The sequence below is a fragment of the Corvus moneduloides genome, chromosome 13 (assembly GCF_009650955.1).
Source record: "Corvus moneduloides isolate bCorMon1 chromosome 13, bCorMon1.pri, whole genome shotgun sequence".
In the NCBI taxonomy this organism is placed as follows: Eukaryota; Metazoa; Chordata; class Aves; order Passeriformes; family Corvidae; genus Corvus; species Corvus moneduloides.
In genome coordinates, this window is record NC_045488.1 from 12,653,186 (window position 1) to 12,676,279 (window position 23,094).

A 23,094-nucleotide genomic window follows, 5' to 3' on the forward strand; every position below is an offset into this window, starting at 1 on the left:
AGTTGGCGCTGTGTCAGGGTGCTTTGGGCAACCAGGGAGATGGGAGGTGGCCTGTCACCTGTCATGCTCCTGGCGGGAGCTCCAGGCTGTGGCACAGCACGGGGAGGCAGCGGGCAGGGGTCGTGTACAGCCAGAGGGATGGGCACCGTGAAACACCGGTTCCAGGCTCCGCCGCCGTTCCAGGCTCCCATCCGAGCGTGCTTCTGTCTCAGACTTGTGATGAATAAAACATCGACACCCATGAAGTCGACACCCAGCTGCTCAACAAGCTTGTAGTGCGTTTAGTGCAGGAGCCGGGCTATGATCAGAGCTGCTCGCTCGCTCGCTCGCTCCCGGCCCGGGCTGGCAGCCGGAATGCTCAGCTCCCTGCTGGGCGGAGGGGATCTGTGCCGGGCAGCCCCTGCCTGCTCCCCTGGGCCACGGCTTCCCGGGAAAAGGGGCCGGGGCTGGTGCCCTTTCCCTCAGAGAGCTCTTGCTTGCCGTGGGGCCGGCCGTGCTACTGTGTCCCTGCAGGGACGTGGCCCTCGGTGCCTTGGAGGTGATCTTGGATGCAGCTCCCCCTCCGAAAGGTCTCTCCGCTTCCCTTTCCATATTCCAGCGCTGTGCAGAAGTGCCTGGGTGAGTTTCCCGGCTGCCTTTGGCCAGGCTGCCCTGGTGGTGGCGGTGGGGACGCGCTGGCAGCAGGGCACGGGCTGGGCGTGTTTCCCTCTGCCCATCCCAATTGTCCGAGCTGAGCTCGGGAGGCAAAGCGTCCCTTCGGGGGGAAGAGGAGCCGGGAGCAACACGGCTCTTGCTGAGGGACACCGATTTCTGGGCAGCATCCCTGGCTCCCCCAGCATCCCCAGCCGGCAAGGGACTGCCCAGAGCACCCCGGAGCTGGCGCAGCCTTGCCAGCCCCGCTTTGGAAGCAGTGCAGCAGCATTTTCTCCAATATAAGGTTTTCCAGCCCTGCGAGGCTGCTCTCCCCAAGGCTGGGCTCTGCCCCTCTCACCTGTGCGGGTGTTCCCTGTGCAGTGCCCAGCGTGTTACCCAGTGACACGCCCGGGGTTGTTGATAACAGAACGTTGTTGTGATGCAGGTTTCCATCCCCCAGCGCTGTCTGTGTCTCATCTGCTGTTCAAGGCACTGTCAGATTTATTGGGAAGTTTCTGCTCTCTGCCCCTCTATTAGTGTGGATCATTTACACCTTAAAACGGCTCGCCAGCCTCTCTCTGGAAATCACCTCCTGTGAGGATGAGCCCTCTTGCAGCCCAGTGCTGTCTCTGGCTATAAAAAACCAAGTGCTCGTTGTTAATATTCAGGGAGCAGTGCCACTTCTCCCAGGACAAAGATCTTGCCGTGGCTGGGCAAATCAGAGTTCATTATCATGTTAATCTGACTGATTGCAGTCTCCCAGAAGGATTCCACATATGGTCATTCTTGTAGCACAAATAAAAGCTGTTTTGCCTCACTCACGAGGCTCAAGCTCCTCTCTTGGCACATGACGGTCTTTATTCTTGAGGTGCAGTTCTGGGAGATGGAAATACTAATTATTTTTGAACCTGTTCTTAATTTTGAGTCTGAATTGGGGTTTTGAACGTCTGCCTTGTGTTTGTAGGCAGGATTTTCCCTTGGTTTTGTTGTCTTATTTTGGCTCCGGTTTTAAATCTGGAAGTGTGAGCTGAGCACCCCACACACTCCCCCACTCCATTCAGGAGCCTGCAGGGATCCACGTCTTTTCCGGGAAATAATTTGGGGAAAGCTGTAATCCCTGGCACTGGTTCTGGTGGAGGCATGGGGTGCAGGGCACCCCTCACGTGGGATTTAGCTGCTTGCCTAAGGTCTGACTGACACAGCTGGCCTAGGGCTTCAGTCTAACAGATCATACTGAACTATTCCAGTGGTTTTTGTAATACAAAAACAAGGGTTTGGGGACATTTGTGGAGTACTAGCCAATTAAATGGCTCATTCCACCCTGCTGGCACCCTGGGATGCTCAGCATCCCCTCTAGCCCCACCCCCAGGATGTGGTCCAGGGTGGTTGGTCCAGCGTGGCTGCGGGGACCCTGAGGTTGGTTTGGGGACACGTTTGTGGGAGCAGCCGTGTCCCACCCACTGCCAGGACCGGGGAGGGCTAAGGAAGAGTTGGACTGTGGCTTCATTGGGCATCAGTGCATCCCTCACCCCCGTGCTTCTTCCAGCACCACACTTCGCTTTCATGAAAAGTAAATTTTTTATGAAGCATTTATAGTTTCTTTCTTCCCTCCCCTGAGCCCTGTGCTGCAGTCGGCCGCTGGAGGGAAGCGAACGGCTCGGCAGGAGCGCTGCCAAGAGAGCTGGGGGTGCCTGCTGCTCTGAGTGCCAGGGGCACACACAGATTTATATTTTTGTTTGGTTTATTTTCTGTTTCCTCGGCTGTGTGTACAGCAGCGCTGAGCACAGACTGCAGGGCTCGTTCCTGCACGGTCTGGAAGAGGATGCTGCTCCCACAGCACGATTCCCCCAGAACGTTGAAAACCTCTGCCCCAGAGGGCCTCCCCAGCACCTCTTGGAGCTCTCCAGGGCTTACAGGGGTGGAAAGAGAAGGTGTGAGCCTGCCCTGCCTTGCACAGCTCCCCATGGTTGTCCCGTCTTCTGCAAGCAGCTTGTTGGTTTCAGGTCTGACCCAGCTTTGCTGGAGTGGAAGATGCTAAGCCAGGCTGGCAGCTCTGGGATCCCCCAGGAATATGGAACTCAGGTCCATGGAACAGTTACCACCTTGCACAGGCCCTGGAGCTCCTGGACAGACAGCAGGACCCCTGGGTACAAATGCAAAAGCTCAGGTACAGCACGACTTGACACCAACCCTGTGGCATAGAATTGTTAAGATTGGAAAATAACTCTGAGATCATCAGGTCCACACTAACCCATGTCGCCCGGTGCCACATTTATAGTCCTTTAAATTGCCCTAGGGATGGGGACTCTGCCCCTGTCCTGGGCAGCTGTGCCAGGGCTGGACAGCCCTTTCCACAAAGAAATTTTCCCCAATGTCCATCCTGACCCTCCCCTGGCACAGCCTGAGGCCGTTCCCTCTCCTCCTGTCCCAGTTCCCTGGGAGCAGGACCCGATCCCCCAGCTGCCCCTTCCTGTCAGGAACTTGTGCAGAGCCACAGGGTCCCCCCTGAGCTCCTTTGCTCCAGGCTGAGGCTCCCCCCCTGCTCCCTCAGCTGCTCCTGGGGCTCCAGCCCCTTCCCCAGCTCCGTACCAAAGTGTTTCTGGTTCCCACATGCTCCAGACAGCCCAGCCTGCAGGAGCAGAACCTTTCTTGCATGCAGCAGGTAGGGCTGACTTCCTGAGACAGTATTCATTGTGATGATCTCTCTGTGTATTGGCCTCTAAACGATACATACCAGAGCTGGTTGTGCGAGAGTCTTTTGCATGCTAATAGCAGGGGAGTGCCAAATTCAACAAGAGCCACATGGAGCCACTCCAGCCTGTGTGAATGAAAAAAGCGAGTTTGAGTTATTGGAAAAACCAAATTGGCTTTATGGCGAGAGACTTTCAGTGCCTCTCAATTATAGACTTATAAATTCTAAGTGTAATTCATAAAAGCTACGTGGTACCAGAATGTGAGGTGACGTGTCATCAGTCACTGGGAGGGGAGGTCTGGATTGCTGGAGAGCTGTCAGGGCTTGAGAATATTCCGTGCATCCTCTGTAAGTCTCTGTGCAGGATCCAGGCTGGTGCAAGCCAGGAGCTTGTCCCGGACATGATTTGGAGATGGGGATATCCTGCCTTGCACCGATGAATGTTGGGATGGATGGAGGGGTGAGGGACCTGCTGTCCTGGGAGAGGTGGGGCTCAGCAGAGAGAGGCCTTTTGCCCAGCCAGGGTCTCTCCCAGCCCCTGGGACTGGTGCTGGGGAGGACAGGGAGCAGCTGTGCAGCATCAATCCCACCTGCTACCACCTCTGGCAAAGGTGCAGGGACAAAGTGCCCATCTGGGGAAGTGGGATGCGGGAGGATAGTGTGGCTTTGCTCTGCTCTGTTCCCAACAAGATCCTGCTCCGTGCTGGAAGATGCCAGAGCTGTGGCATTGTGCCTGGAGAGCTGCAGTGCTGCGCTGGGTAAGCTCAGGGGAAAGCACAGACTAAGTTTTCTAAAGCCCTTGGAAGCTGTCAAGAAAACTCATCAAACAAGGCGATAAAACCTCCCCAGATGCTGCTGAGAGCCTGGCAAGTGCTCTGGGCACAAGTTCCTGATCATGAATGGATTTAAAAATGTGCTCAACTGCTGTCCCACTGCAGACTTTCCTAAATGAGGATGTCAGTGGCTGAAATTCCATGATGGAGAGCCATGAAGAACCTTCTGCATACGCCAGCATGTCAAAGGTTTGAAAACCTGCAGAGGATTAAGACGGGAATTGATAATCTGGAGTTTAAGGCTCCATGGGTCCCTTCATTAGGAACTTTCCTCCTCAAAAGCTTTATAAACTTCTGGATCAAACTGCCCAGATAAGTCTTGAAGACAGAAATTACTGTGTCAGTGAGGAGGAAGGATTAGAGATAACAGGGAATTAATACTGAAGTGCATGTGCTATAAATATAACAGGATTACACTGGAGTTATGTAAAACCCCTTTTCCTTCCTCCGAGTCTCCTCGGGTAGGCAGGGCTCTGGTGGGCAGGTGGGCAATCCCCTGAAGTTCTGGCTTCACCTATGGCTCCCAGAGCATCTTTTCTTGTCATCTTAATAGGACAAGGGGGAATGGCTTCAAACTGACAGTGTTTGATGGGATATGGGGAAGGAATTGTTCCCTGTGAGGGTGTGAGGCCCTGGCACAGGTTGCCCCGAGCAGCTGTGGCTGCCCCTGCATCCCTGGAAGTGTCCAAGGCCAGGCTGAACAGGGCTTGGAGCAGCCAGGGATAGTGGGAGGTGTCCCTGCCCATGGCAGGGGATGGGATGAGCTGGTCTCCGAGGTCCCTTCCCACCCAACTGCGCTCCCCTCTGTCCGGGATCTCAGGGCACCTCTCTCCTGCCCCACGTCACCAGGACATCTCGGCACCAGCCCAGGAGCAGAAGGCACAGCCTGGAGCCCTGTCCTGGCAGGGAGCGTGTCCTACCCCTTGGGGACACCTCCCCTGCACTGGGGGGAGCCTCCAGCCCTCCTGCCCCCCCACAGCCCCTCCCTGGGGATCCTGGGGAGAGGAAGTGCAGGAAGTGCATCCCTTCAGAGGCTGGAGCGCTCTGCTCCAGCCATCCTCATGGATTTCTGGGCTGCTTATTCCTTGCCTGGAAATGAATATTCTCAGGCCTATTTTTGCCCATTTCCTCCTCATTCCAGAGCTTAACAGAGGCTCTGGCTCACTGTGAGGGCTGAGAGCTGTCAGTCAGGAGGACTTGGCCCTGCCTGCAGAGCCAACATTAACTTTGTCCGAGGGATGATAAATCCTGAACTCGTACAGCACAATGCCGAACTTGGAAAATGAAGCATTTAAACCACAATATTGCAGTCAAATTGCTGGTGAAAATCTCTTCATGTTGGCAGTGGAATTGGAGGGTCTTTGATCTCTCCCAGCTCAGATGTTGCTGCCAAAGAGACTTAAGCTTAAACTTCACTTTGTAAAATAGACTTTTTTTGACAGTTTCCTTTAAAAAAATAATCTCCTCCTAAGCTCAGGAAGCAGGGACGAGTGGGCAGCCCACAAGGAGATTTCCAACCCAAATAACGCAGGAAGGAGCCGCTTTCAGCTGCTTCTGTTGCTTCTGTAAATCCTGGGCTTAATCCATGGAGTGGCTGGGGGGGAATGCAGCATTTGAGCCCCAGGAGTGCAAATGCTATGGCGGGGCTGGGGTCTGGCACCGTGGGGATGGTGAAGGGGTTGACTGTGCTCACCCTTGTCCTGGAACTGGCTGTGCTGAGCTGGTGGTGTCGTGGAGGTGGCAGGTTTGGGTGGCAGCGGTGCTCGGGCCAGGGTGGGCAGTGAAGACATTTATATGGCTTTGGGTTTGGTGCTGTGCAACACCTGACTGAGAAGCTGGAGTGAAACAACCCTGTCGTGGCGTGTGGTAAATGGTTTGAAAAATAGCCGTGCCACCAACCTCTGCAGCCAAGATTTTGGGACAGAGCCGGGGCTTATCCTGCAGTGCAGTGCTGTCCCTGCCCCCAGCGAGTTCACAGCTCCAGGGTGGGATGGGAAGGCTCCTGCCTGAATTGAGCCCTCTGTTCATTTTCAGATGAGCTGCTATTTTTAAATCTCTCCTTTTTTTTCCGTTTATTTTTCTATCTGTGGATGACCCTAATTTTGGCTGAGGAGCTTAGAAAAGCAAAGAATGCAAGGTTACTTTAATCTTCTTAAAGTTTAGAAGTCCCCTGGGACTCTGTGTTTGACAGTGCTGCGGGTGCCCATCGCCCCGCAGAGCCCTGGTTCTGTTTTGCAGCACATCAGGCAAGGCTCTTGCAGAAACTGGTGCCAAATTTCAGCATTCTGCAGGTTTGTCCTGTGGGTCTTCCCAGAGGCCGGTGCTCAGTGTGGTGAGTGCTCCGGGGTCCTTGCACTGGAAGGGGACTGGGATGCTGGTCAAGGGCCAGGTGGGTCCCAAATGGAGTTTACTGAGTTCTGTTGAAAAGCTGAGGATGCTTGAGACCCCACGTCCCTGGCACAGGGATTCCCATCACCTGCATCATGCAGGGTGCGTTTCCTACTGGAAAATCCCAGCGGGATCTCCCTGCGGCCAACAGAGCACTGCCCTGTTTCCCTCATAAAAAGGGGATCATAAAACTCTCTGGAAGAGCTCGTTCCCGAGGCCACTGGGAACCCGAGCAGGGTGCAGTAAATCTCAGGATGAAGCTGTTGCTCACAGGTTAATGCTCCTCAGGTACCTGGTGAAGGCGCTGTGGGGCCAGACCGCTCCGAAGGGCTTTGCGAAGGAGCGGGTGGTGACGGACCCTGTCCCCAGCAGTGTCCCCCTCGGCAGGGTTTGTCCCTCAGCCCCCCCAGTCTGGCCACAGCAGCAGGTAGCAACAGTGACATGGGCCTGGGGCTCGGTGGCCCTGGCAGGTGCCCAGGGGCTCCATGTGTGCCACCCGGGGGTGTGGGGAGGGTGGCAGGGTGGGTGCTGTGATGCTGTGGCCACTGCCACGAGCCGTATCTGAGGCAACACATCCCTCCCAACCCCAAAGCAATCTGGTCCCGCAGTCTGTCCCCATCCCACATGCTGCCCTAATGAGCTCAGCCAGTCTGCAGAGGTGAACTGGGGCACTGGGATGTGCTGGGGGCTCCGGACATCCCACAGAGATGGGGAGTGCCGTGAGATCTGCTCCCAGTCAAACCCAGTGCCCTTGGCCAAGGTCGGGCGTGAGGGGGGCCGCGGGAGCTGAGCTGGGGGTCACAGCCCTGCGGGTGCTGCCCTGCAGTGCATCAGGGGGTTGGAGCTGAGAGCACAGCTCTGCAGCTTTGCAGCCGCCTGTGCCACGATGCAGCTCCTCCGGCGGCGGCACAGCCTCACTCAGCTCCCGCTGGAGCGGGGAATCAGGGGTGCTGTGAACCAGAACATTCGGGGCGGTGTGTCAGGAGTCACTGGTGATCCCAGCTGTCCCCTGCAGCCCAGCCTGCCCCTGGAACGCTCCATATCCTGCTCCACTGTGATTAATAGCAGTGACACAGCACCCTACGGCAGCCAGATGTGTCTGGCATGGTGCTTGGCTTGGCTGCACTTCCTCAAGGGCTTGTAAATTCTAAGTCAGAATCACTGAATCCCAGACTGGTTTGGGTGGAAAAGGACCTTAAATCTCCTCCCATTCCACCCCCTGCCAGGGCAGGGACACCTTCCACTATCCCAGCCTGCTCCAAGCCCTGCCCAGCCTGGCCTTGGACACTTCCAGGGATGGAGCAGCCACAGCTTCTCTGGGCACCCTGTGCCAGGGCCTCCCCCCCCTCCCAGGGAACAATTCCTTCCCCATATCCCATCTAACCCTGCCCTCTGGCAGTGGGAAGCCATTCCCCCTTCTCTGTCACTACGGTTCCTGATGAAGAGTTCCTCCCTGGCTTCTTGTAGGCACCTTCAGATTCTGAAAGTCCTTGGCAGGTGTTGGCATTCGGAGCAAGCCCTCGGTGCTAGCCTGGCACGAGGCATCTCAGCATGTGCCCGTGGTCTCCCCATCAGCCTGGGCACCCCAGAAGGCTGACCTCAAAAACCTTCAGACAGACAGGAGTCTCATTTTATAAGAACATACAAAGTTCCAAACATGGAATATTTAAGCTGGTGTTATGCAATGGGACCTCTTTTAAGTCGTGATTTGTAAAGGCAGTTCAGATAATTTCCTGAAAGACATTCTGCTAATGATTAATTTAGAATATGTTTAATTCAAGTTAGAGAGATCAAAGAGGGAGCATTTTCCCTGTAATGCCATCCGTGGTTTCACACTTTCACCAGATTCCAGGCACTAGGGGGTGTCTGGTTTGTCCTTCCCTGCAATTCCTCTGTGAAAATTGCAGAGGAAAGCATTCTGCAGGCTCCGTGCTGGTTTGGGGCAGGGCAAGGGAGCGGAGCCTCAAGCACATCCCTGTGAAATTTGCTCTGAGAGGTGTGGAGGGACAGGATACTGGGGGGGGGGGTGTGGAATCCACCCCTGCCCTCCTGCAGCAGTGGCTCCGGGTGGGTCTGATAGTCCTTCAGCTCTAGCTGGGAATGATTTAGGAGTATGTCTTGTTTATGCATTTTCTGTCGTTAGTTGTTTTAACCTCCGTGTCTGTGCCAAATGTCCCTTTAGTTCAGCCTGCAGGGTAACTTTTTGTGGGGGACGAGAACAAACCCAGCATGTATTACTGTTTTCTGTGAGGGAAGGGGTCCAGCCTTCCCAGGGCAGGTAACAGCTGGGCTGGGAAAGTGATCCCGTGCCTGACAGGTGAGCAGGGCTCCAAGTTTGTCCATCTGTTCCAAAGGAAAGTAACTTGTTCTGGCTCAGGAAAAGGGGTCTGGGTTCAGGTGTCGCTGTGCCCCTGTGCCCGGGCCGGGCAGTGCTGGTGACGGTGATGGATGCTGCTCACAGAGCACCGTTTGCCATTAATAAAGCACGATGCAGACCGTGGCTTTCCAAGTTCAGCACCTAAATCCATACTGTGGCCTGCGGGGAGCTCTGGTTGTTGACGGTCCCGGCTCTCCCAGCGCTTGTCAGGAGCGCTGCCCGCACAGCCCTGGCCCCTCTCCGGCGGTGCCGCGGCTGCAGAGCTCCCCCGCTGCCGGCGCCCTCCCCTCTGCCCAGACAGCAGCCTCGGGCTCCGCTTCCGCACCGAGGAGAGCTCCTGGAAAACCGGGCGCTAGGCTGGGGAAGAGCGTGCTCAGCCGAGCTCTGCGGATCCTCTGCAGGGCCGGGCCAGCAGCTGCAAGAGCTGCGGGCAGGAGTGGGGCTGCTCTGCCGAGGTTTAGCAGCAGCTCCAACGCCCCAGTGCTTGCTCCAAGAAAGACGTGGAGGTGCTGCACTGTGTCTAGAGAAGAGCGACGGAGCTGGGCAAGAGTCTGGAGAAAAGGAGGCTCAGGGGACCCCTTTTCACTGTCTCCAACTCCTGACAGGAGGAGGGACCCCCGAGGGGGTCGGGCTCTGCTCCCAGGGAACAAGGGACAGGATGAGAGGAAACGGCCTCAAGCTGTGCCAGAGGAGCGTCAGGTTGGATATTGGGAAAACTTCTTCGCAGAAAGGGCTGTCCAGCCCTGGCACAGCTGCCCGGGGCGGGGGTGGAGTCCCCATCCCTGGAGAGATTTAAAGCCTTGTGGAAGTGGCACTTGGGGACATGGATTAGTGGTGTCCTTGGCAGTGCTGGGGGATGGTTGGACTCGATGGTCTTGGAAGGCTTTTCCACACTCAGTTTCTGAGATTTACTTCGGCACGGGCCAGGCGCCAGGCTACGAGCTCGGGCTTCTCCAGGAGAGCGCCAGGGCCCTCCCTGAATTCTCTGTGCGGTTGCTCCCTCTCCCGGTGCCGCTGCCGAGCCGGGCGAGCAGGACGGGCTGTCCCCGGGCAGGGTTTGCACCCGGGTCCGGCACAGCCCCGGCGCGGCCGGGTCTCCACATCGCACGCCCTTGGTGCTGCCAGCCCGGGCCCCGAGGGCACGGCGTGTCAGCGGCAGCATCGCTGCCGGTGTGAAACCCTCTTTATTTACAACACAAACACATTTCTCATGCGGCACCAAGCCCCAGGAACGGGTTAATGCCGTCCCGTGGGGATCCCCCTCTGCAGTCTGTGTATGCAGAGAGACTGTTTGATCAGATAATGCACTTATTTGATCAGATAACGCATGTGTTCCATGTATTTGTCAGGAAGCAATGTATTCACGGTGTTTGTGGGAAGGAAGGAGGCAGCGCGGGTGTCACGAGCAGCCTTTGATCCGCGGAGATGCGCGAAGTGCAGCAGGAACCCGATCCTGCCAAGCGCAGCAGCTCCTCAAAGATCCGGGGCTGCCGGCGGTGCGAATCACATGGGCATTCTGGCTGTGGGAGAACTGAAATGCTAAGCGTTGATGACTCAAACGATGGGCCATTTGCAAAGCATCAGGGGCTTTGCAACCCCCAGTCGAAGGGGAGGAAGAGGAGAGTTTTTGGGGCTGCGGTGGCCGAAAGTTTGCATAAGAGCAGCCCAGGGGCAGAGGGGACGAGCGCCCACCGCCGGGGGATTGGCCGCATAAACTGACCTTTGTTTAGCAACAAGCTGGGTTTGGAGACAGATAAGGAAAGAGGCCGATAAGAAGCAGATCCTGCAGGCGGGATAATGGTTTTTTATCGATGTCCTCCCTTACACAGCTGGCTCAGGTGTGAAACTTCTCCCCGGGGAGGTATCGGGCCATTCCCACGTAGGCCTGGAGGTTTTCATCCCTTCTTATGGGGCGTAACTGACTCAACTGCCCCTCAGGTGGGATGAGAGATGGTTCCTGAGCTGAAAATGTCACGCAGGGAGGTGTTTGGGGCTTGTACTGGCCTCGGTGTCACTTCTCAAGCTCCAGGCCCCTCACACACACATCCCCCAAGCTCTGCCCCACCAGCCCCCTCCTGTGCTGTCACTGAGTCTCTTTGTCCTGCAGAGAGATGCCAAGGGCCAGTACCTGTTTGACCTTCTCTGCCACCACCTGAACCTGCTGGAGAAGGATTACTTCGGCATCCGGTTTGTGGATCCCGACAAGCAAAGGGTGAGAGAGAGCCCCTCCTGCCCGGGCTGGGGGAGCGGGGGTCAGGCTTGTCCTTGCAGCTGAAAAACAGAATATGAGGCAGAGATCTGGAATAAAATCACATTTAGGCAGTGGCGAGGGGCTCTTCCCCTGCAGCTCTGCCCCGCCCTGCTGCTGGGCCAGGGGGCTCTGGGTGCTCCGACGGGGTCGTTCCTTTGCCCAGGGGACAGGCAATGAGCACGCTGGGACCCCGCCAGGGAGGGGTCTGGGATCCACCCAGGCTCTGGCAGCAGCAGCCCCGGTGTCCCGGCTCCCTGCGTCCCCGGCGTTGGTCGGGATGTGTGCACCAGAGGGGCTCTCCCGGCTCTCGGGACCCTGCGCAGGGCTGAAGCATCCCGGACATCGCAGAGTGAGAGAACGTGATGCTGTTGTGGAGCGAGGTCCCGGGTGTGCAGGACCATCTAGCATAGATTCGCGTTTTAACACCGAGATTAGGCCATTTGACAGCTCTGTGCAAGGATCCAAACGCTTGAGTGTTGCCTCGGGCAATGGGGAGTGAGACGAGCGGGAGTGCAGGAGCCAGAGCCAGGCAGGACCTGGCCTGACCCAGCTCCCGCACGGATCCGTGTCCTGCTGATCCCGCGCAGCTGCAGCAGGGCCAGGGGATGGGGCACAGACCCACGGTCCCAGCAGGATGGATTCCCACGCCAAGGCTGTGTGAGTGAGTCCTGCCACTTCCCTGGGGTTAAACAGGGCTGGTGCAGAACGAGCTCTGCCCAGTGTCTGTTCAGTCCCTCCTTGCCATTAGAGCCCTGAGGCTGTGAGTAAGAATCACTGCGGGCTGCCGGGCACAGCTATTGACAACAGCCTCGTGTTGTGCTCCCCACTGATCAATATAAGCCACAGAACAACCAATTCCTGCTCCCAGGGCTCTTCTGCCACGGCTGTAACAGGGAGCAGCTGATGCTGAAGCAGAAGCTGGGCATGGAGCTGCTCCCTCACTGTGGATGGGACCGGTCTGAGCCTCCTGCTCACCCCAGCTCCCTTCCAGGGGCACTCACTGACACACAGGTGGCTTTTCTCACCCAGAGCAGAACCCTCCTCTTCCTCATCCTCCCCACCTTATCAAGTCATGGCTGTCAGGCTTTAATTACCTTCTTTTCCTTTCAGCATTGGCTGGAGTTTACCAAGTCAGTTGTGAAGCAGATGCGGGGTGAGTGTTGCAGGTGGTCTGGGCAGACTGTGCTCCTTCCATCTTAGATGTATTCCCATTTCCTCCAGCCTGTCCCCTCTGGGGACAATTCTCAGCCCCTCTCCCAGGAACAGGTTCCCCCAAAAGCTGTGCTGGTGGGTTAAGAGCAGGATTATCCCCCACCAGCCCCACGGCAGCTGCAGCCAGCACGGGGGCACAGGGCACCAGCCTCTATGGAGACCTGGACAGGATGATGGGGGTGAGATTTGGGAGCAGGAAGTGGTTTGGGTGGCGGGTAGATAGAGCCACTGGCACTTCCCCACAGCTTTATCAGGGACATCTGCCCTTGCCATGGCCACTGCAGTGAGGAGTGTGTCCATGCCTGTCTGCCCCCTCTTTACCAAGGGCAGTTTGGGGGGCACAGGGCAGACAGGTGAGACCCCGAGTAGGACCTGACTCAAGCGGGGTGGTTCAGGGATGACGGGGACAAGCCCAGGCCTTTGGTGACACAGCGTCCCCGCTCTCCGCAGCCCAGCCTCCCTTCACCATGTGCTTCCGTGTCAAGTTTTACCCCACGGACCCCGCAGCGCTGAAGGAGGAGATCACCAGGTGAGGATGGGCACTGCGGGGGGGGACTGGCTGGCCCCGGCAGCAGGGGCTTGGCCGAGGCAGGAGTACACAGACAAGCTTGTTTTGCAGTCAGGAAAGAGCAACAGCCATTGGGATTTCCCAACCAGCCAGGATGCTTTGGGGATTGTTCCTGCTGTGGGGAAACAGCACAGGAATCCCCACCTGTGCTGAGTCAGCACCTGGAGCCACCATACTTGGGGAGCACAGGCTGAGGGTGCTGAGGCCCTGGCACGGGTTGCCCAGAGGAGCTGTGGCTGCCCCTGGATCCCTGGAAGTGTCCAAGGCCAGGCTGGATGGGGCTTGGAGCAGCCTGGGATAGTGGAAGGTGTCCCTGCTGTGGCAGGAGGTGGCACTGGATGGGATACGAGGTCCTTTCCTGCCTGAACCATTCCTGGGTTCTATGATTAAAGCCCCTGGCTTGGTCTTTGGGTTCAGTCGGTTCCAAACCCACATTCCAGGGCAGAGCACTCCGAGCATGGCACCAGCTCCATAACACAACCGCTGCTGCTCAGACTCCTCCACTTCAGAATCAGCCATTGGTGCAGTGCCCAAGCACGTCCCTCGTGCAGGGCGTCCTTATTGCGCTCGGTCTGTCGGGAAGGGTTTGAGCATCTCCAGGTCTCTTGACATTCCCTGGAAGCAGCCAGCCGTGTCCCTCTGACGTAAGGAGCACGGACGCTCTGGGAGCGCTGGGTGAGGAACTGCGCTCAGAACCTGACAGCGCCTCTCCCGAGTTTCTATCTTTAGGGGCTCTTCATGCTGCTCTTCCTGCCAGGAGGAAGGACATGAGGAGTCCGCACAGAGCAATTGCAGCAGCTTTGGAAAATGAGCCGTGGTTGTGGATTTCCAAGAGCCCTGGCCCCCGGGTCAGGTCTGCCCAGGGCAGCTGGGCTGGAGCCTCCACTGAGGGGGTCTGAGCTGGCACCTTCTGTACAGACACATCTGAGAGCCCCCTCCAGGGCCTAAAGGGGCCCTTTCCACGAGATCTGGAGAGGGACTTAGGCAAGAGTCTGCAGTGACAGGCCAAGGGGGAATGGCTTCCCACTGCCAGAGGGCAGGGTGAGATGGGATATGGGGAAGAAATTCTCCTCTGTGAGGGTGGTGAGGCCCTGGCACTGGAGCAACCAGGTCTAGTGTGTCTCTGCCCATGACAGGGGGTGGAATACAGAGAAGAATTTCCTCCCAAAACCTTATCTAACTGCCTTCTTTCACCCCCCACAGGTCCAGGTTGAGGTCCCCACGCAGGTGAGCTGCCCCTGCTTGCTGCCCTTTGAGGTGTGCCTGCAGCTGCAGCTGGAACCCAGGCTTAAAATTCACTTTTCCCTGGACTGAGTCCACTTTGATACCAGGATTTCTCTTTAATGTATTTTATCTGTGAAAATTAATGGTTTACCTCATCATAAACTCAGATTTGAGCAATGAGGCATGACCGAGGACTGCAGAGTGCGAGTCTGGTATTTAAATTAATTTCTGAGCACTCCATTTTGCTCCTTCACTCTGTGACTTATGTTTTACCAGCTAAAGGTTTTCCCAAATGTCACATGACTCAGCCCAAAATGTTACTTAGGTTTAAGTTTATTGGAATATGTCATTTTTCCAACATAGTTTGTCTTTTCACTGGGCACAGAGACAGGTATGGGGAGCACAGGACGCAGCTCGCCCTGGGTGATGCAGGGGTGGTCATGGCGAGCACGGAGGAGGGAAGTGGGTGCATACGCCAAGACCTGGAAGGACACAGAAAGTTTGGGAAGGAGAAAATCACTTTATGGGGAAGCTGAACATCCAGGGAAAATGCAGCAGGCACTGGTGGGCTCCAGATCATGAGACCCCCTTCAGAGCATCGGGCACCTCGGCTGGGCTGGGGTTTGCAGTTGTGTGAAGAAACACAATGGATATCCAGGTTGATGGAAATCTCCGCCAGCCCTTGGGTCATGTGCTGGCCCCAGAGCAGGCACAGTGTACCTGGAACACCATGGGCTGGAAAGGGGCTGGATGTGTGGATCTGAGCCCCAGTCCTTGCCAGGATCAGCCCAGCAAGTGTCATGTTTGGTAAATGGGCTGCTGGGAGAGAGATGCCAGAGCAAGTGTCTGGTGGCAGATATTCCATGTCTAAATTGCTGTTTGGGTCATTTAAATTGCACTTAATAAACGGACTCTCCTCCTGTCCCCAGGTACTTGGTCTTCCTGCAGATCAAAAGGGATCTGTACCACGGGCGGCTCCTGTGCAAGACGTCGGACGCCGCATTGCTGGCTGCCTACATCCTGCAGGGTAATGCTTTGTGACAGGAGAAATGTGCTTTTCCTGCTGAGCACTGCTTCTGTTGTTGCACTTACAGCAGGTCACTGCACCTGCAACACCGAAGGCACCCACCAGTGCTGGGCTGGGCTGGGGGAGAGTGAGGATGGGTGCTGCACTCTCACCTGCGAGGCCACACCAGTGCTGGGGGCACGGTGTCCCCAAGAGCAGCTCCTGGGCTCATCCAGTCCCTGCCCTCCTGCCCGTTCTCCTGCCTGCTCCTGCAGCTTGAGGAATTAATAAATTTGGGACAGTGACCATCTGCTGCCAGGTGATTGCCACACAAGCAGCAAAGTTAATTGGATGCAGTTAATGCCTGATAAATGATCCCTCCCAGTGGGAAGCACAGTGGGGTCAGAGCAGATTCCCAGGGTGTGCTGAGCCCTGTCTAGGTGCTGCCGGGATGGGGATGCATGCTGTGCTCTGGTTGTGCTGCTCTTCCCAACTGGATCTGTCTCCCCCAGCTGAGATTGGGGACTACGACCCAGGGAAGCACCCAGAAGGCTACAGCTCCAAGTTCCAGTTCTTCCCCAAACACTCAGAGAAGCTGGAGAGGAAAATTGCGGAGATCCACAAGTCGGAGCTGAGGTACGGGAGCTGCGGGGGTTGGTAATGCCAGAGCACTTTTGTCCCTCTTTGGGATTTTCACTCAGACCATGGGCTGAGTCCTCACCCCTCGTGTCAGGTCCAGCTGGGACCCTTCTGCCGCCTCAGCCGGCACAGCCCAGAAGATCTTTGGATGGGGACCAACACCCTCATAAACCCCCTCCTGCCTTCACCCTTCTCCAGGGACATGAGGTGTAGAGAACATCAGCAATCCCCATTATCCCAGTGTCTCTGGAGCTGTGTCCTGAAGGGACTAAGGGTGCCCAGGGAGGGAAGTGGGTTTAACTTCCCAAAAACCCATCAGAGCTCTGTCCTTCAGTGCTGGGGGCTGCTGCCTAATGACGCCAAACTCCCCTTTCCCCCCGATGAAATGCATGTGCTGCAAGTAGGGAATTCATCCCTAAATTTGGCAGATGCCTTTTGACCCTTCCTAGTGCTGCCAGTTCAGTGGGGCTCCTGTGGATGTAGCTGGCAGGAGAGGATGGGCTAGGCTTCAGTGCTGGGCTCCTGCTGATCCCATAAAAATCTAATGGGAACGTGCTGTGGCTGATGCTTCATCATTAATAGAATCACTGTAGCTGCCTTTCACCTTCCTGTCTTCCATGGGATATTCTTTTTTCCCCGGTTTTTCCCTCCTGCAGTGGGCAGACACCAGCTACTTCAGAGCTGAATTTTCTCAGGAAAGCCCAGACTCTGGAGACCTACGGGGTTGACCCACACCCGTGCAAGGTAAAACAGTTGCTAAACCAATTCCTTAGGCTGTTGCTGAGGTTGGATTCCTCTCTGCAGCCAGCAATGATCCACCAGGGACTGTCCCAAGTGCATTTGTCACCTGCCAGTGGCCCTGGGGCTGTGGTCAGGGGGATATGCTGAGGCCATTAGCCTTGTCCAGCCTTGGCCCATCCCTGGCCAGTGTGAGTGCATGGAGGGGAGTGGGGAGGGTGAGTACTCTGAAACCCTTCCAGGGGTATCAGGGAAGCCGTAGGAAAGTGTTTTCAGTGCAGTGACAGGGTGGTCGATCCTCTCCGGCAGAAGCAGGGCTTTGGAGGCAAGAACAAGGTCACTGACGTGGCTGAGGAGCCACCAGACATTAATCTGTCTGGGACAGTCCATCCCTCTGCCCTGCCCAGCCCATAATCCAGTTTGCTGTTGGAAATGCTCTTTATTGACTGAGGATGTCACTGCGTGTGGCTCTCTGGTCCCTGGTAATCCCATCACATGCAGATGGATGTGGGATACAAAGCAGACAGAAAATTCTCCTCTCAGGCAGTGCCTGTGCTGGGGTTCCCTGGAGCTTTTCCCTGAACTGTGCCACATAAACACACAGTTGCAGTAAACTGGGGGGGTTCTCCATTTATGGGCAATTTCTGAGTAGCCAAGAGGTTGCTTTGCTCTGAATTTCCTCTAAACCAGTGGTCTTGCCAGCAGCCACCCGTTTGTGACCTTTGCTGCTAGAGTCAGGTAATTGCCTTCCTTTTACTCCAAGAACCTTTTGAACATATTTGAGTTACACTGATTAATGTTCTTATAACAGCTAAGGACAAACATACACACTTGTAGGCCTATCAGCAGAATTGTGCCTAATTCATCAAGAGCTGCTGTTAATATGCTTAAAGGATCTGGAAACCAAAGTTAAATGAAGCTGATTCTGTTCTCTCTTCTCCAGTGGATTGTAGCAAAGTTTGGATGAGGGGTTGTTTCCTCTCACCAGCCATCCTCAGCTCAGTGTACCTTGACTCAATCCTGTCTGAAGTTTTCATGGTACTCTCATAGTCGTTTTCTCCCCAAAAAACAAACACAGAGAAAGATCTTCCTTTCTTAAGCAGGGCTTACCTGAGTCCTGGGCTGTCCTTGGTACTTGTTTTATATGTAAATCCCTGTAAGAATGTGTGTGTTTGTGTGTGTGAGAATAGCAGGGATCCCTCTGTTTCTCTTTCACATGATGGACAGAACTTCTGGCCTGGCCAAGGAGAACCATGGAATGGTTTGGGTTGGAAAAGCCCTCGAAGGCCCTCGGGTCCAACCATTCCCCAGCACTGCCAAAGCCACCACTAACCATGTCCCTGAGTGCCACATCCACACATTTTTTTGAGCCCACATAGGGTTCTGTGCCCCATTTAGCACCCCTGGCCCTTCCCAAGCCTCTGCACCCCCAGAAGACTACATCCTTCTTCCAAGACTCTGCTTCCTTTCCTGGAGGTTTTCCCAGATTTGGGAAAGAGCCAAAGCACTTTGGGCAGCCTCTGGCCTGAGCTGTGGCTGGTTTGTGTACAGATACAGAGGAATGTCCCTCCTGTGCCAGCCGGGGCTGTGGCGTCCCTGGGGGGATGAGTTTCAGCTTCCCCCATTGCAGCGTGCAGGTGTTGGGTTGAGGGTCAGCACTCTCTGCCTTTGGCCTTTCAGCCTTGACAGCTGAGATGGACTTTTGCTCCAAGCATCCCTTAAAAGCCCTCTGGGTATCTGCTGGCCAAAAAACCCCCAGGATTGATCCAGCCATTAGTGCTGACCCACAGCTGATGTACGCTTTTACAATTCAGCCTGTCCCTGGTTTTCCCTGTGCACAGTGCGGTCACCAAGCCGAGTCCTTGGGATTGGGTTAAAGTGCTGACACTAATTAGTGGGTTTGGACTGGCTCAGTGCCACCCAGGGCACCAGCTGGGCAGGGCTCCGAGGGAGGGAAGTACAGCTGGGGGTTATCTTGTTCTGGGTTAATTGCTATATATAATATATATATATTTAGGACTCGAACGTCAGTGATCCTTGTGGGTCCTTTCCGACTCAGGATATTCTATGATAATATAAAAAATAACCATATTTAACTATATATATAATAGTAATTATATATACTAAATAAATAGTGTATCTCTATATAATAACTATATCTAGTTACATGGAGTAGTATAGCTACAATATATACTATATAAATAAACATGATATTATATTAATAACATAAATTCTGTATGTGTCAATATGACATTTAGTATAGATGACAACAGATAACTGCAATGTCCTGCATGCAGCACTGGCACACAGGGTGGTGCAGTGCCCCAGGCCTGGGGCTGAGGGGGCAGGAGCTGTCCCAGCTGTGCTGAGGGGCAGCAGCTGCACGAGCCCTCGCTGTTGCCTTGCAGGACGTGTCCGGGAACGCGGCGTTCCTGGCCTTCACTCCCTTCGGCTTCGTCGTTCTGCAGGGAAACAAGAGAGTTCACTTCATCAAGTGGTGAGTTCCCACCGTGGCTCCCGTCGCTCCATGGGTACCCCCAGGGTGTCCAAGGGGTGTCCGGGTATGTGGGCACTGGACAGTGCTCAGTGCACCCAGAGCTCTGCTGCCCCAGGGTCATTATTATCTACATTTGTCCCCATTAAACTTCATTGTCCCCATGTCAGCCACATCCCAAATCCCCCCAGCCACTGTGAGCCTTTCTCAGCTGTTCCTGGGTCACTGCAGGATGTCCAGTTTTGGCCGGTGTGTCCCTGGCAGCTGGCATTGCCACCGGCTGGTGTCCATGGGACAAGGCCCTGCTGACCCTCAGCTTCACCCCAGGTTGTCCCCCATTCCAGCTACGGGTCTCTGAGCCAGGGCTGCTCTCACCACCCTGTGGCACCTCCTGGGATGGAAAACAGGGTCTGGAAGCTGCCCTGCTGCCATTCCCACCACTGGCTCTGACTGGCACGGTGCCAGGAGCTGGCTGGGCTGAGTGGGCTCCGGGCTGCAGCGGGCTCTGCACAGCTCCCACCTGCCTGTCCTTGTCCCTCCAGGAATGAGGTGACCAAGATGAAATTCGAAGGGAAGACTTTCTATCTGTATGTAAGTCAGAAGGAGGTGAGTTCTTCCCCTTCCCGTGGGACTTCCTGGGCACAGTGTGGTCATTCCTTCAGCGGGTTCTCCAGGAACGTGGCAGCAGCATCACCCTGGCCTTGCAGGGCAGGGACATGGGGACGGTGACAGCAGCTGCAGCTCTGTGGCAGTGCTGGAGTCACCCGCCTGCTCCTGCTGGTGCCCAGATCTGGGCATTGGGGCCCCACAGCCCCCCTTAGCCCCAGGCCAGGCCCCACTGGGGCCTCTGCCGGGACCACCCACAGCTCCTGGCCATGCCTTCCCTCGGGGTCATTCCCAAGCTGCTTATTCATTGCCATCATCCCTCAAAGTCAGCCAGAACACCTCTGGCTGGAGTTGGCTCCCACAGGAGCCATCAGCAGGAATTTTTTTTAAAAACTGTGTTTCTGGCTGTTCCCAAAGGCTGGGAGCAGAGGGGGAGGTGTGGGCACTAGAACACATCTGCCCATCCCTCATGCCAGGTGCTGCACCAGGCTGATCCCTGCATCCCAAATGGCTCCGGAGCAGGATTGTCCATTCCGGTGCCACTTTCCAGCTCTGTCTACTCCATTCTTCATCCGTGGGATGAGCACCACTCCCTGTTCTCCCCCCTCGATTCCCTGTCTTTCTCCTTTAGGAGAAGAAAATTGTTCTCACCTATTTTGCCCCGACACCAGAAGCTTGCAAACACCTCTGGAAGTGTGGGATCGAGAACCAGGCTTTCTACAAGTAAGTGCTGGTTTGTGGGGTGCCCTGCAGCCGCCATGAATTGGTGCCCACCTGTGGGCTCCATCCAGGCTCTGGGGTCAGTCACTGGCCATGTGGCACTTTGTTCCAGTGGCTCTGGCAGAGCCACCAGCCACCAAAAGCACCGGTGCCCCTGGATAGGGGTCTCTGCCCTGTGGGGTCCCTCGTTTTCCAGCCCCTCTGTGCTCATCTCTCCTCAGCAAACTTCCGTCAGGAAATTATAACAAATTATTTGGGATGAAGCCTGGAATGCCAAGCAGCACCATCCTGTTCATGCCATACTTAACCCAGCCCACTTTGTGCTTTGTAATGAGTTTTATTTTAATCAGCAAGCTGCGAGACAGAGCATGCGATGCATTCCCACTGGGAATTCTGCAATCAGCGGCTGCAATCAGCAGGTTTCACTCCTCATTACATGAACATGAAATGAAATTGCAATATTGCTTTACAAATCTCACTGTGATTAATTGTGGCAGTGAATCACCACTGGGCTGTGCACTCGGTGGGTGGACCGTGGGCTGGGCTGAGGTGCTGCTGGGCAATCCCGGGGTGAGGGGTCAGCTCCTGTAGGATGGGGAGGAGATGGGATGGTCCCTCTGGGTGGCTTCACCCATCCTGGCGAGTGCCCACCTGCCCAGGAGGGGCCAAGTCTGTCACCCTGCAATTCCCAGGCCATGGTGGGCTTTCAGCCCCCTGGAGAGCGTCAGTCCCTGCACATGGGTGTCACTGCTGGCCCTGGGGTCCCAGCGGGAGCTGTGGCCCCAAGCTCCCTCCAGACTCCTTGGCAATGGGTCCCTCCTGGACATGCCCCCGCTGCCAGCAGGGATGAGCTCTGCTGACAGAGACGGCTTCAGGTGCTCGTGTCCCACCGGCCAGTGCCACCCACCACTGCCAGCAGTGGTTTCATTCCTGGTGACATTCCACATCTCCAGGGCTCTGCTCCTGTCACCTGGCCTCGCTGCCGTTGGCTCCCAGTGCTTGGCCAGCAGTGTGGGACTCTCACACCACTCCTGGTGCTGTTACAGGTTGGAGAAGTCGAGCCAGGTGCGGACAGTGTCCAGCAGCAACCTGTTCTTCAAGGGCAGCCGGTTCCGGTACAGGTGAGTACTGACAGCAGGAGCAGCTGCTGGATGTATTATTGGATGCTCCTCTGGAGGCACTTTGGGGAGCTGTTTGGGGCTGTGGCAGCCCGGGGACATCTCAGGGTTTTCCAGAGATCCCCCATTGCAGCACTGACCCCCACCAGGCCACCTCTGCTGCTGTCTCTGTGTCACAGGTGCCACCCCCCTCCCCAGCCTCACAGGAGAAGTTTTGGAGGGACAGGAGTGGAGGATGGGAGAGGATGGGGGATTTGGGGGTTGAGAACAACAAGGTGTGAAACAAATCACCACTACCCACAAATTCCTGCACTGAGTTGCCGGAGCGAGAGCCTGGACCTGGGACCTCATATCTGTGGGATGAGACATGCCAGTGTGTCCCAGCATTGAGGTGCACAGTGCTGGCACCCTCCTCGCTGGCATGGGAGGCTCTGGATGCCTGTGTTGTGTCCATCTCGGCTGAGGGGAGGTGACCCCCTAGTGTCCAGCATCCCATGCCAGAAGAAGCAGCAAAATATGGTGGCAGAGGTGTCAGCCCAGCCTTTCCGAGCTTCTCCATTGCCCCCATTCCCAACAAATATTTCTGCTTTCCCCTGGAGCTGCGGGCAGAGCTCCCCTCCCTGGAGAGCTGTGTGGGGAGGGGCCAGGCTGTGCACAGTGTGACCACGTGGCTGCCAGGGCTGTACTCTTGTCCTCATCTCTGCTGGTCTTGACCCACCTGCAGCGGCCGCGTCGCCAAGGAGGTGATGGAGTCCAGCGCCAAGATCAAGAGGGAGCCCCCCGAGATTCACCGGTAAGAGCCCAGCAGCAGCTGCCAGGGGTGGGTGCCCGGGAGGTGAGCATAGCCAGAGCGCTGCCATGTGCCCGGGGCGCTGGCTCCATCCTGGCTCTGATCCTGACCCCACTCCTGTCCCCAGGGCCGGGCTGGTGCCGAGCCGGAGCTGCCCCTCCATCACACACGGCCCCCGGCTGAGCAGCGTGCCCCGCACCCGGCGGAGAGCCGTCCACATCTCCATCATGGAAGGTAGGACACGAGGCAGCGCTGCCGGACACGCTGGGGCGCGGGAGTGGGGACACACACACCTGTGCACCCACAGACAGGGGCACACAGACACACACAGACGTGCACGCAGACACAGGTACACAGATAGACACAGACACGTACACACAAACACGTACACAGACACGCAGAGGGAGACACAGACGTGTGCACACAGACAGACACACGCACACAGACGTGTATGCACAGACATAGGTACACAGACACACACAGAGACATGGGCACAAACACGTGTACACAGACACACACACAGGGGCACACAGACGTGCACACAGACACAGGGACACAGAGACACACATACACACACATGCACACACGTACAAACACATGTACCCATGAGCACACAGACACACACACGTACACACGTGGACACACACGCAGGTGCACGCATGTGAGCTGAGGCTGCAGCCCCAGTGGCTTGTCCTCAGAAAGGCTGGTGTTTCACCAGGCTGGAGCGGGGCGGCTGCTTCTCCCCATCCTGGGGCTGTGTCAGAGTAGGATGCTGTGGGAAGAAGGTCTGGCAAAAGGCAAAACA

At 56.1% G+C, this 23,094-nt stretch overlaps 1 protein-coding gene across 2 annotated transcripts in view; it reads left to right on the plus strand.

Annotated features, from left to right (window-relative positions):
• The window catches only part of FRMD5 (FERM domain containing 5), a 69,100-nt gene that overhangs the window by 42,111 nt on the left and 3,895 nt on the right, over positions 1–23,094 (plus strand). For both annotated transcript variants that reach the window (XM_032122668.1, XM_032122670.1), the window contains exons 2-13: positions 11,031–11,135; positions 12,285–12,327; positions 12,837–12,915; positions 15,108–15,205; positions 15,697–15,820; positions 16,480–16,567; positions 18,970–19,058; positions 19,598–19,661; positions 20,293–20,384; positions 21,428–21,502; positions 22,224–22,292; positions 22,417–22,523. In XM_032122668.1, the coding sequence (XP_031978559.1) occupies positions 11,031–11,135; positions 12,285–12,327; positions 12,837–12,915; positions 15,108–15,205; positions 15,697–15,820; positions 16,480–16,567; positions 18,970–19,058; positions 19,598–19,661; positions 20,293–20,384; positions 21,428–21,502; positions 22,224–22,292; positions 22,417–22,523 (1,033 nt within the window). The remainder of the gene's footprint in view (positions 1–11,030; positions 11,136–12,284; positions 12,328–12,836; positions 12,916–15,107; positions 15,206–15,696; positions 15,821–16,479; positions 16,568–18,969; positions 19,059–19,597; positions 19,662–20,292; positions 20,385–21,427; positions 21,503–22,223; positions 22,293–22,416; positions 22,524–23,094) is intronic.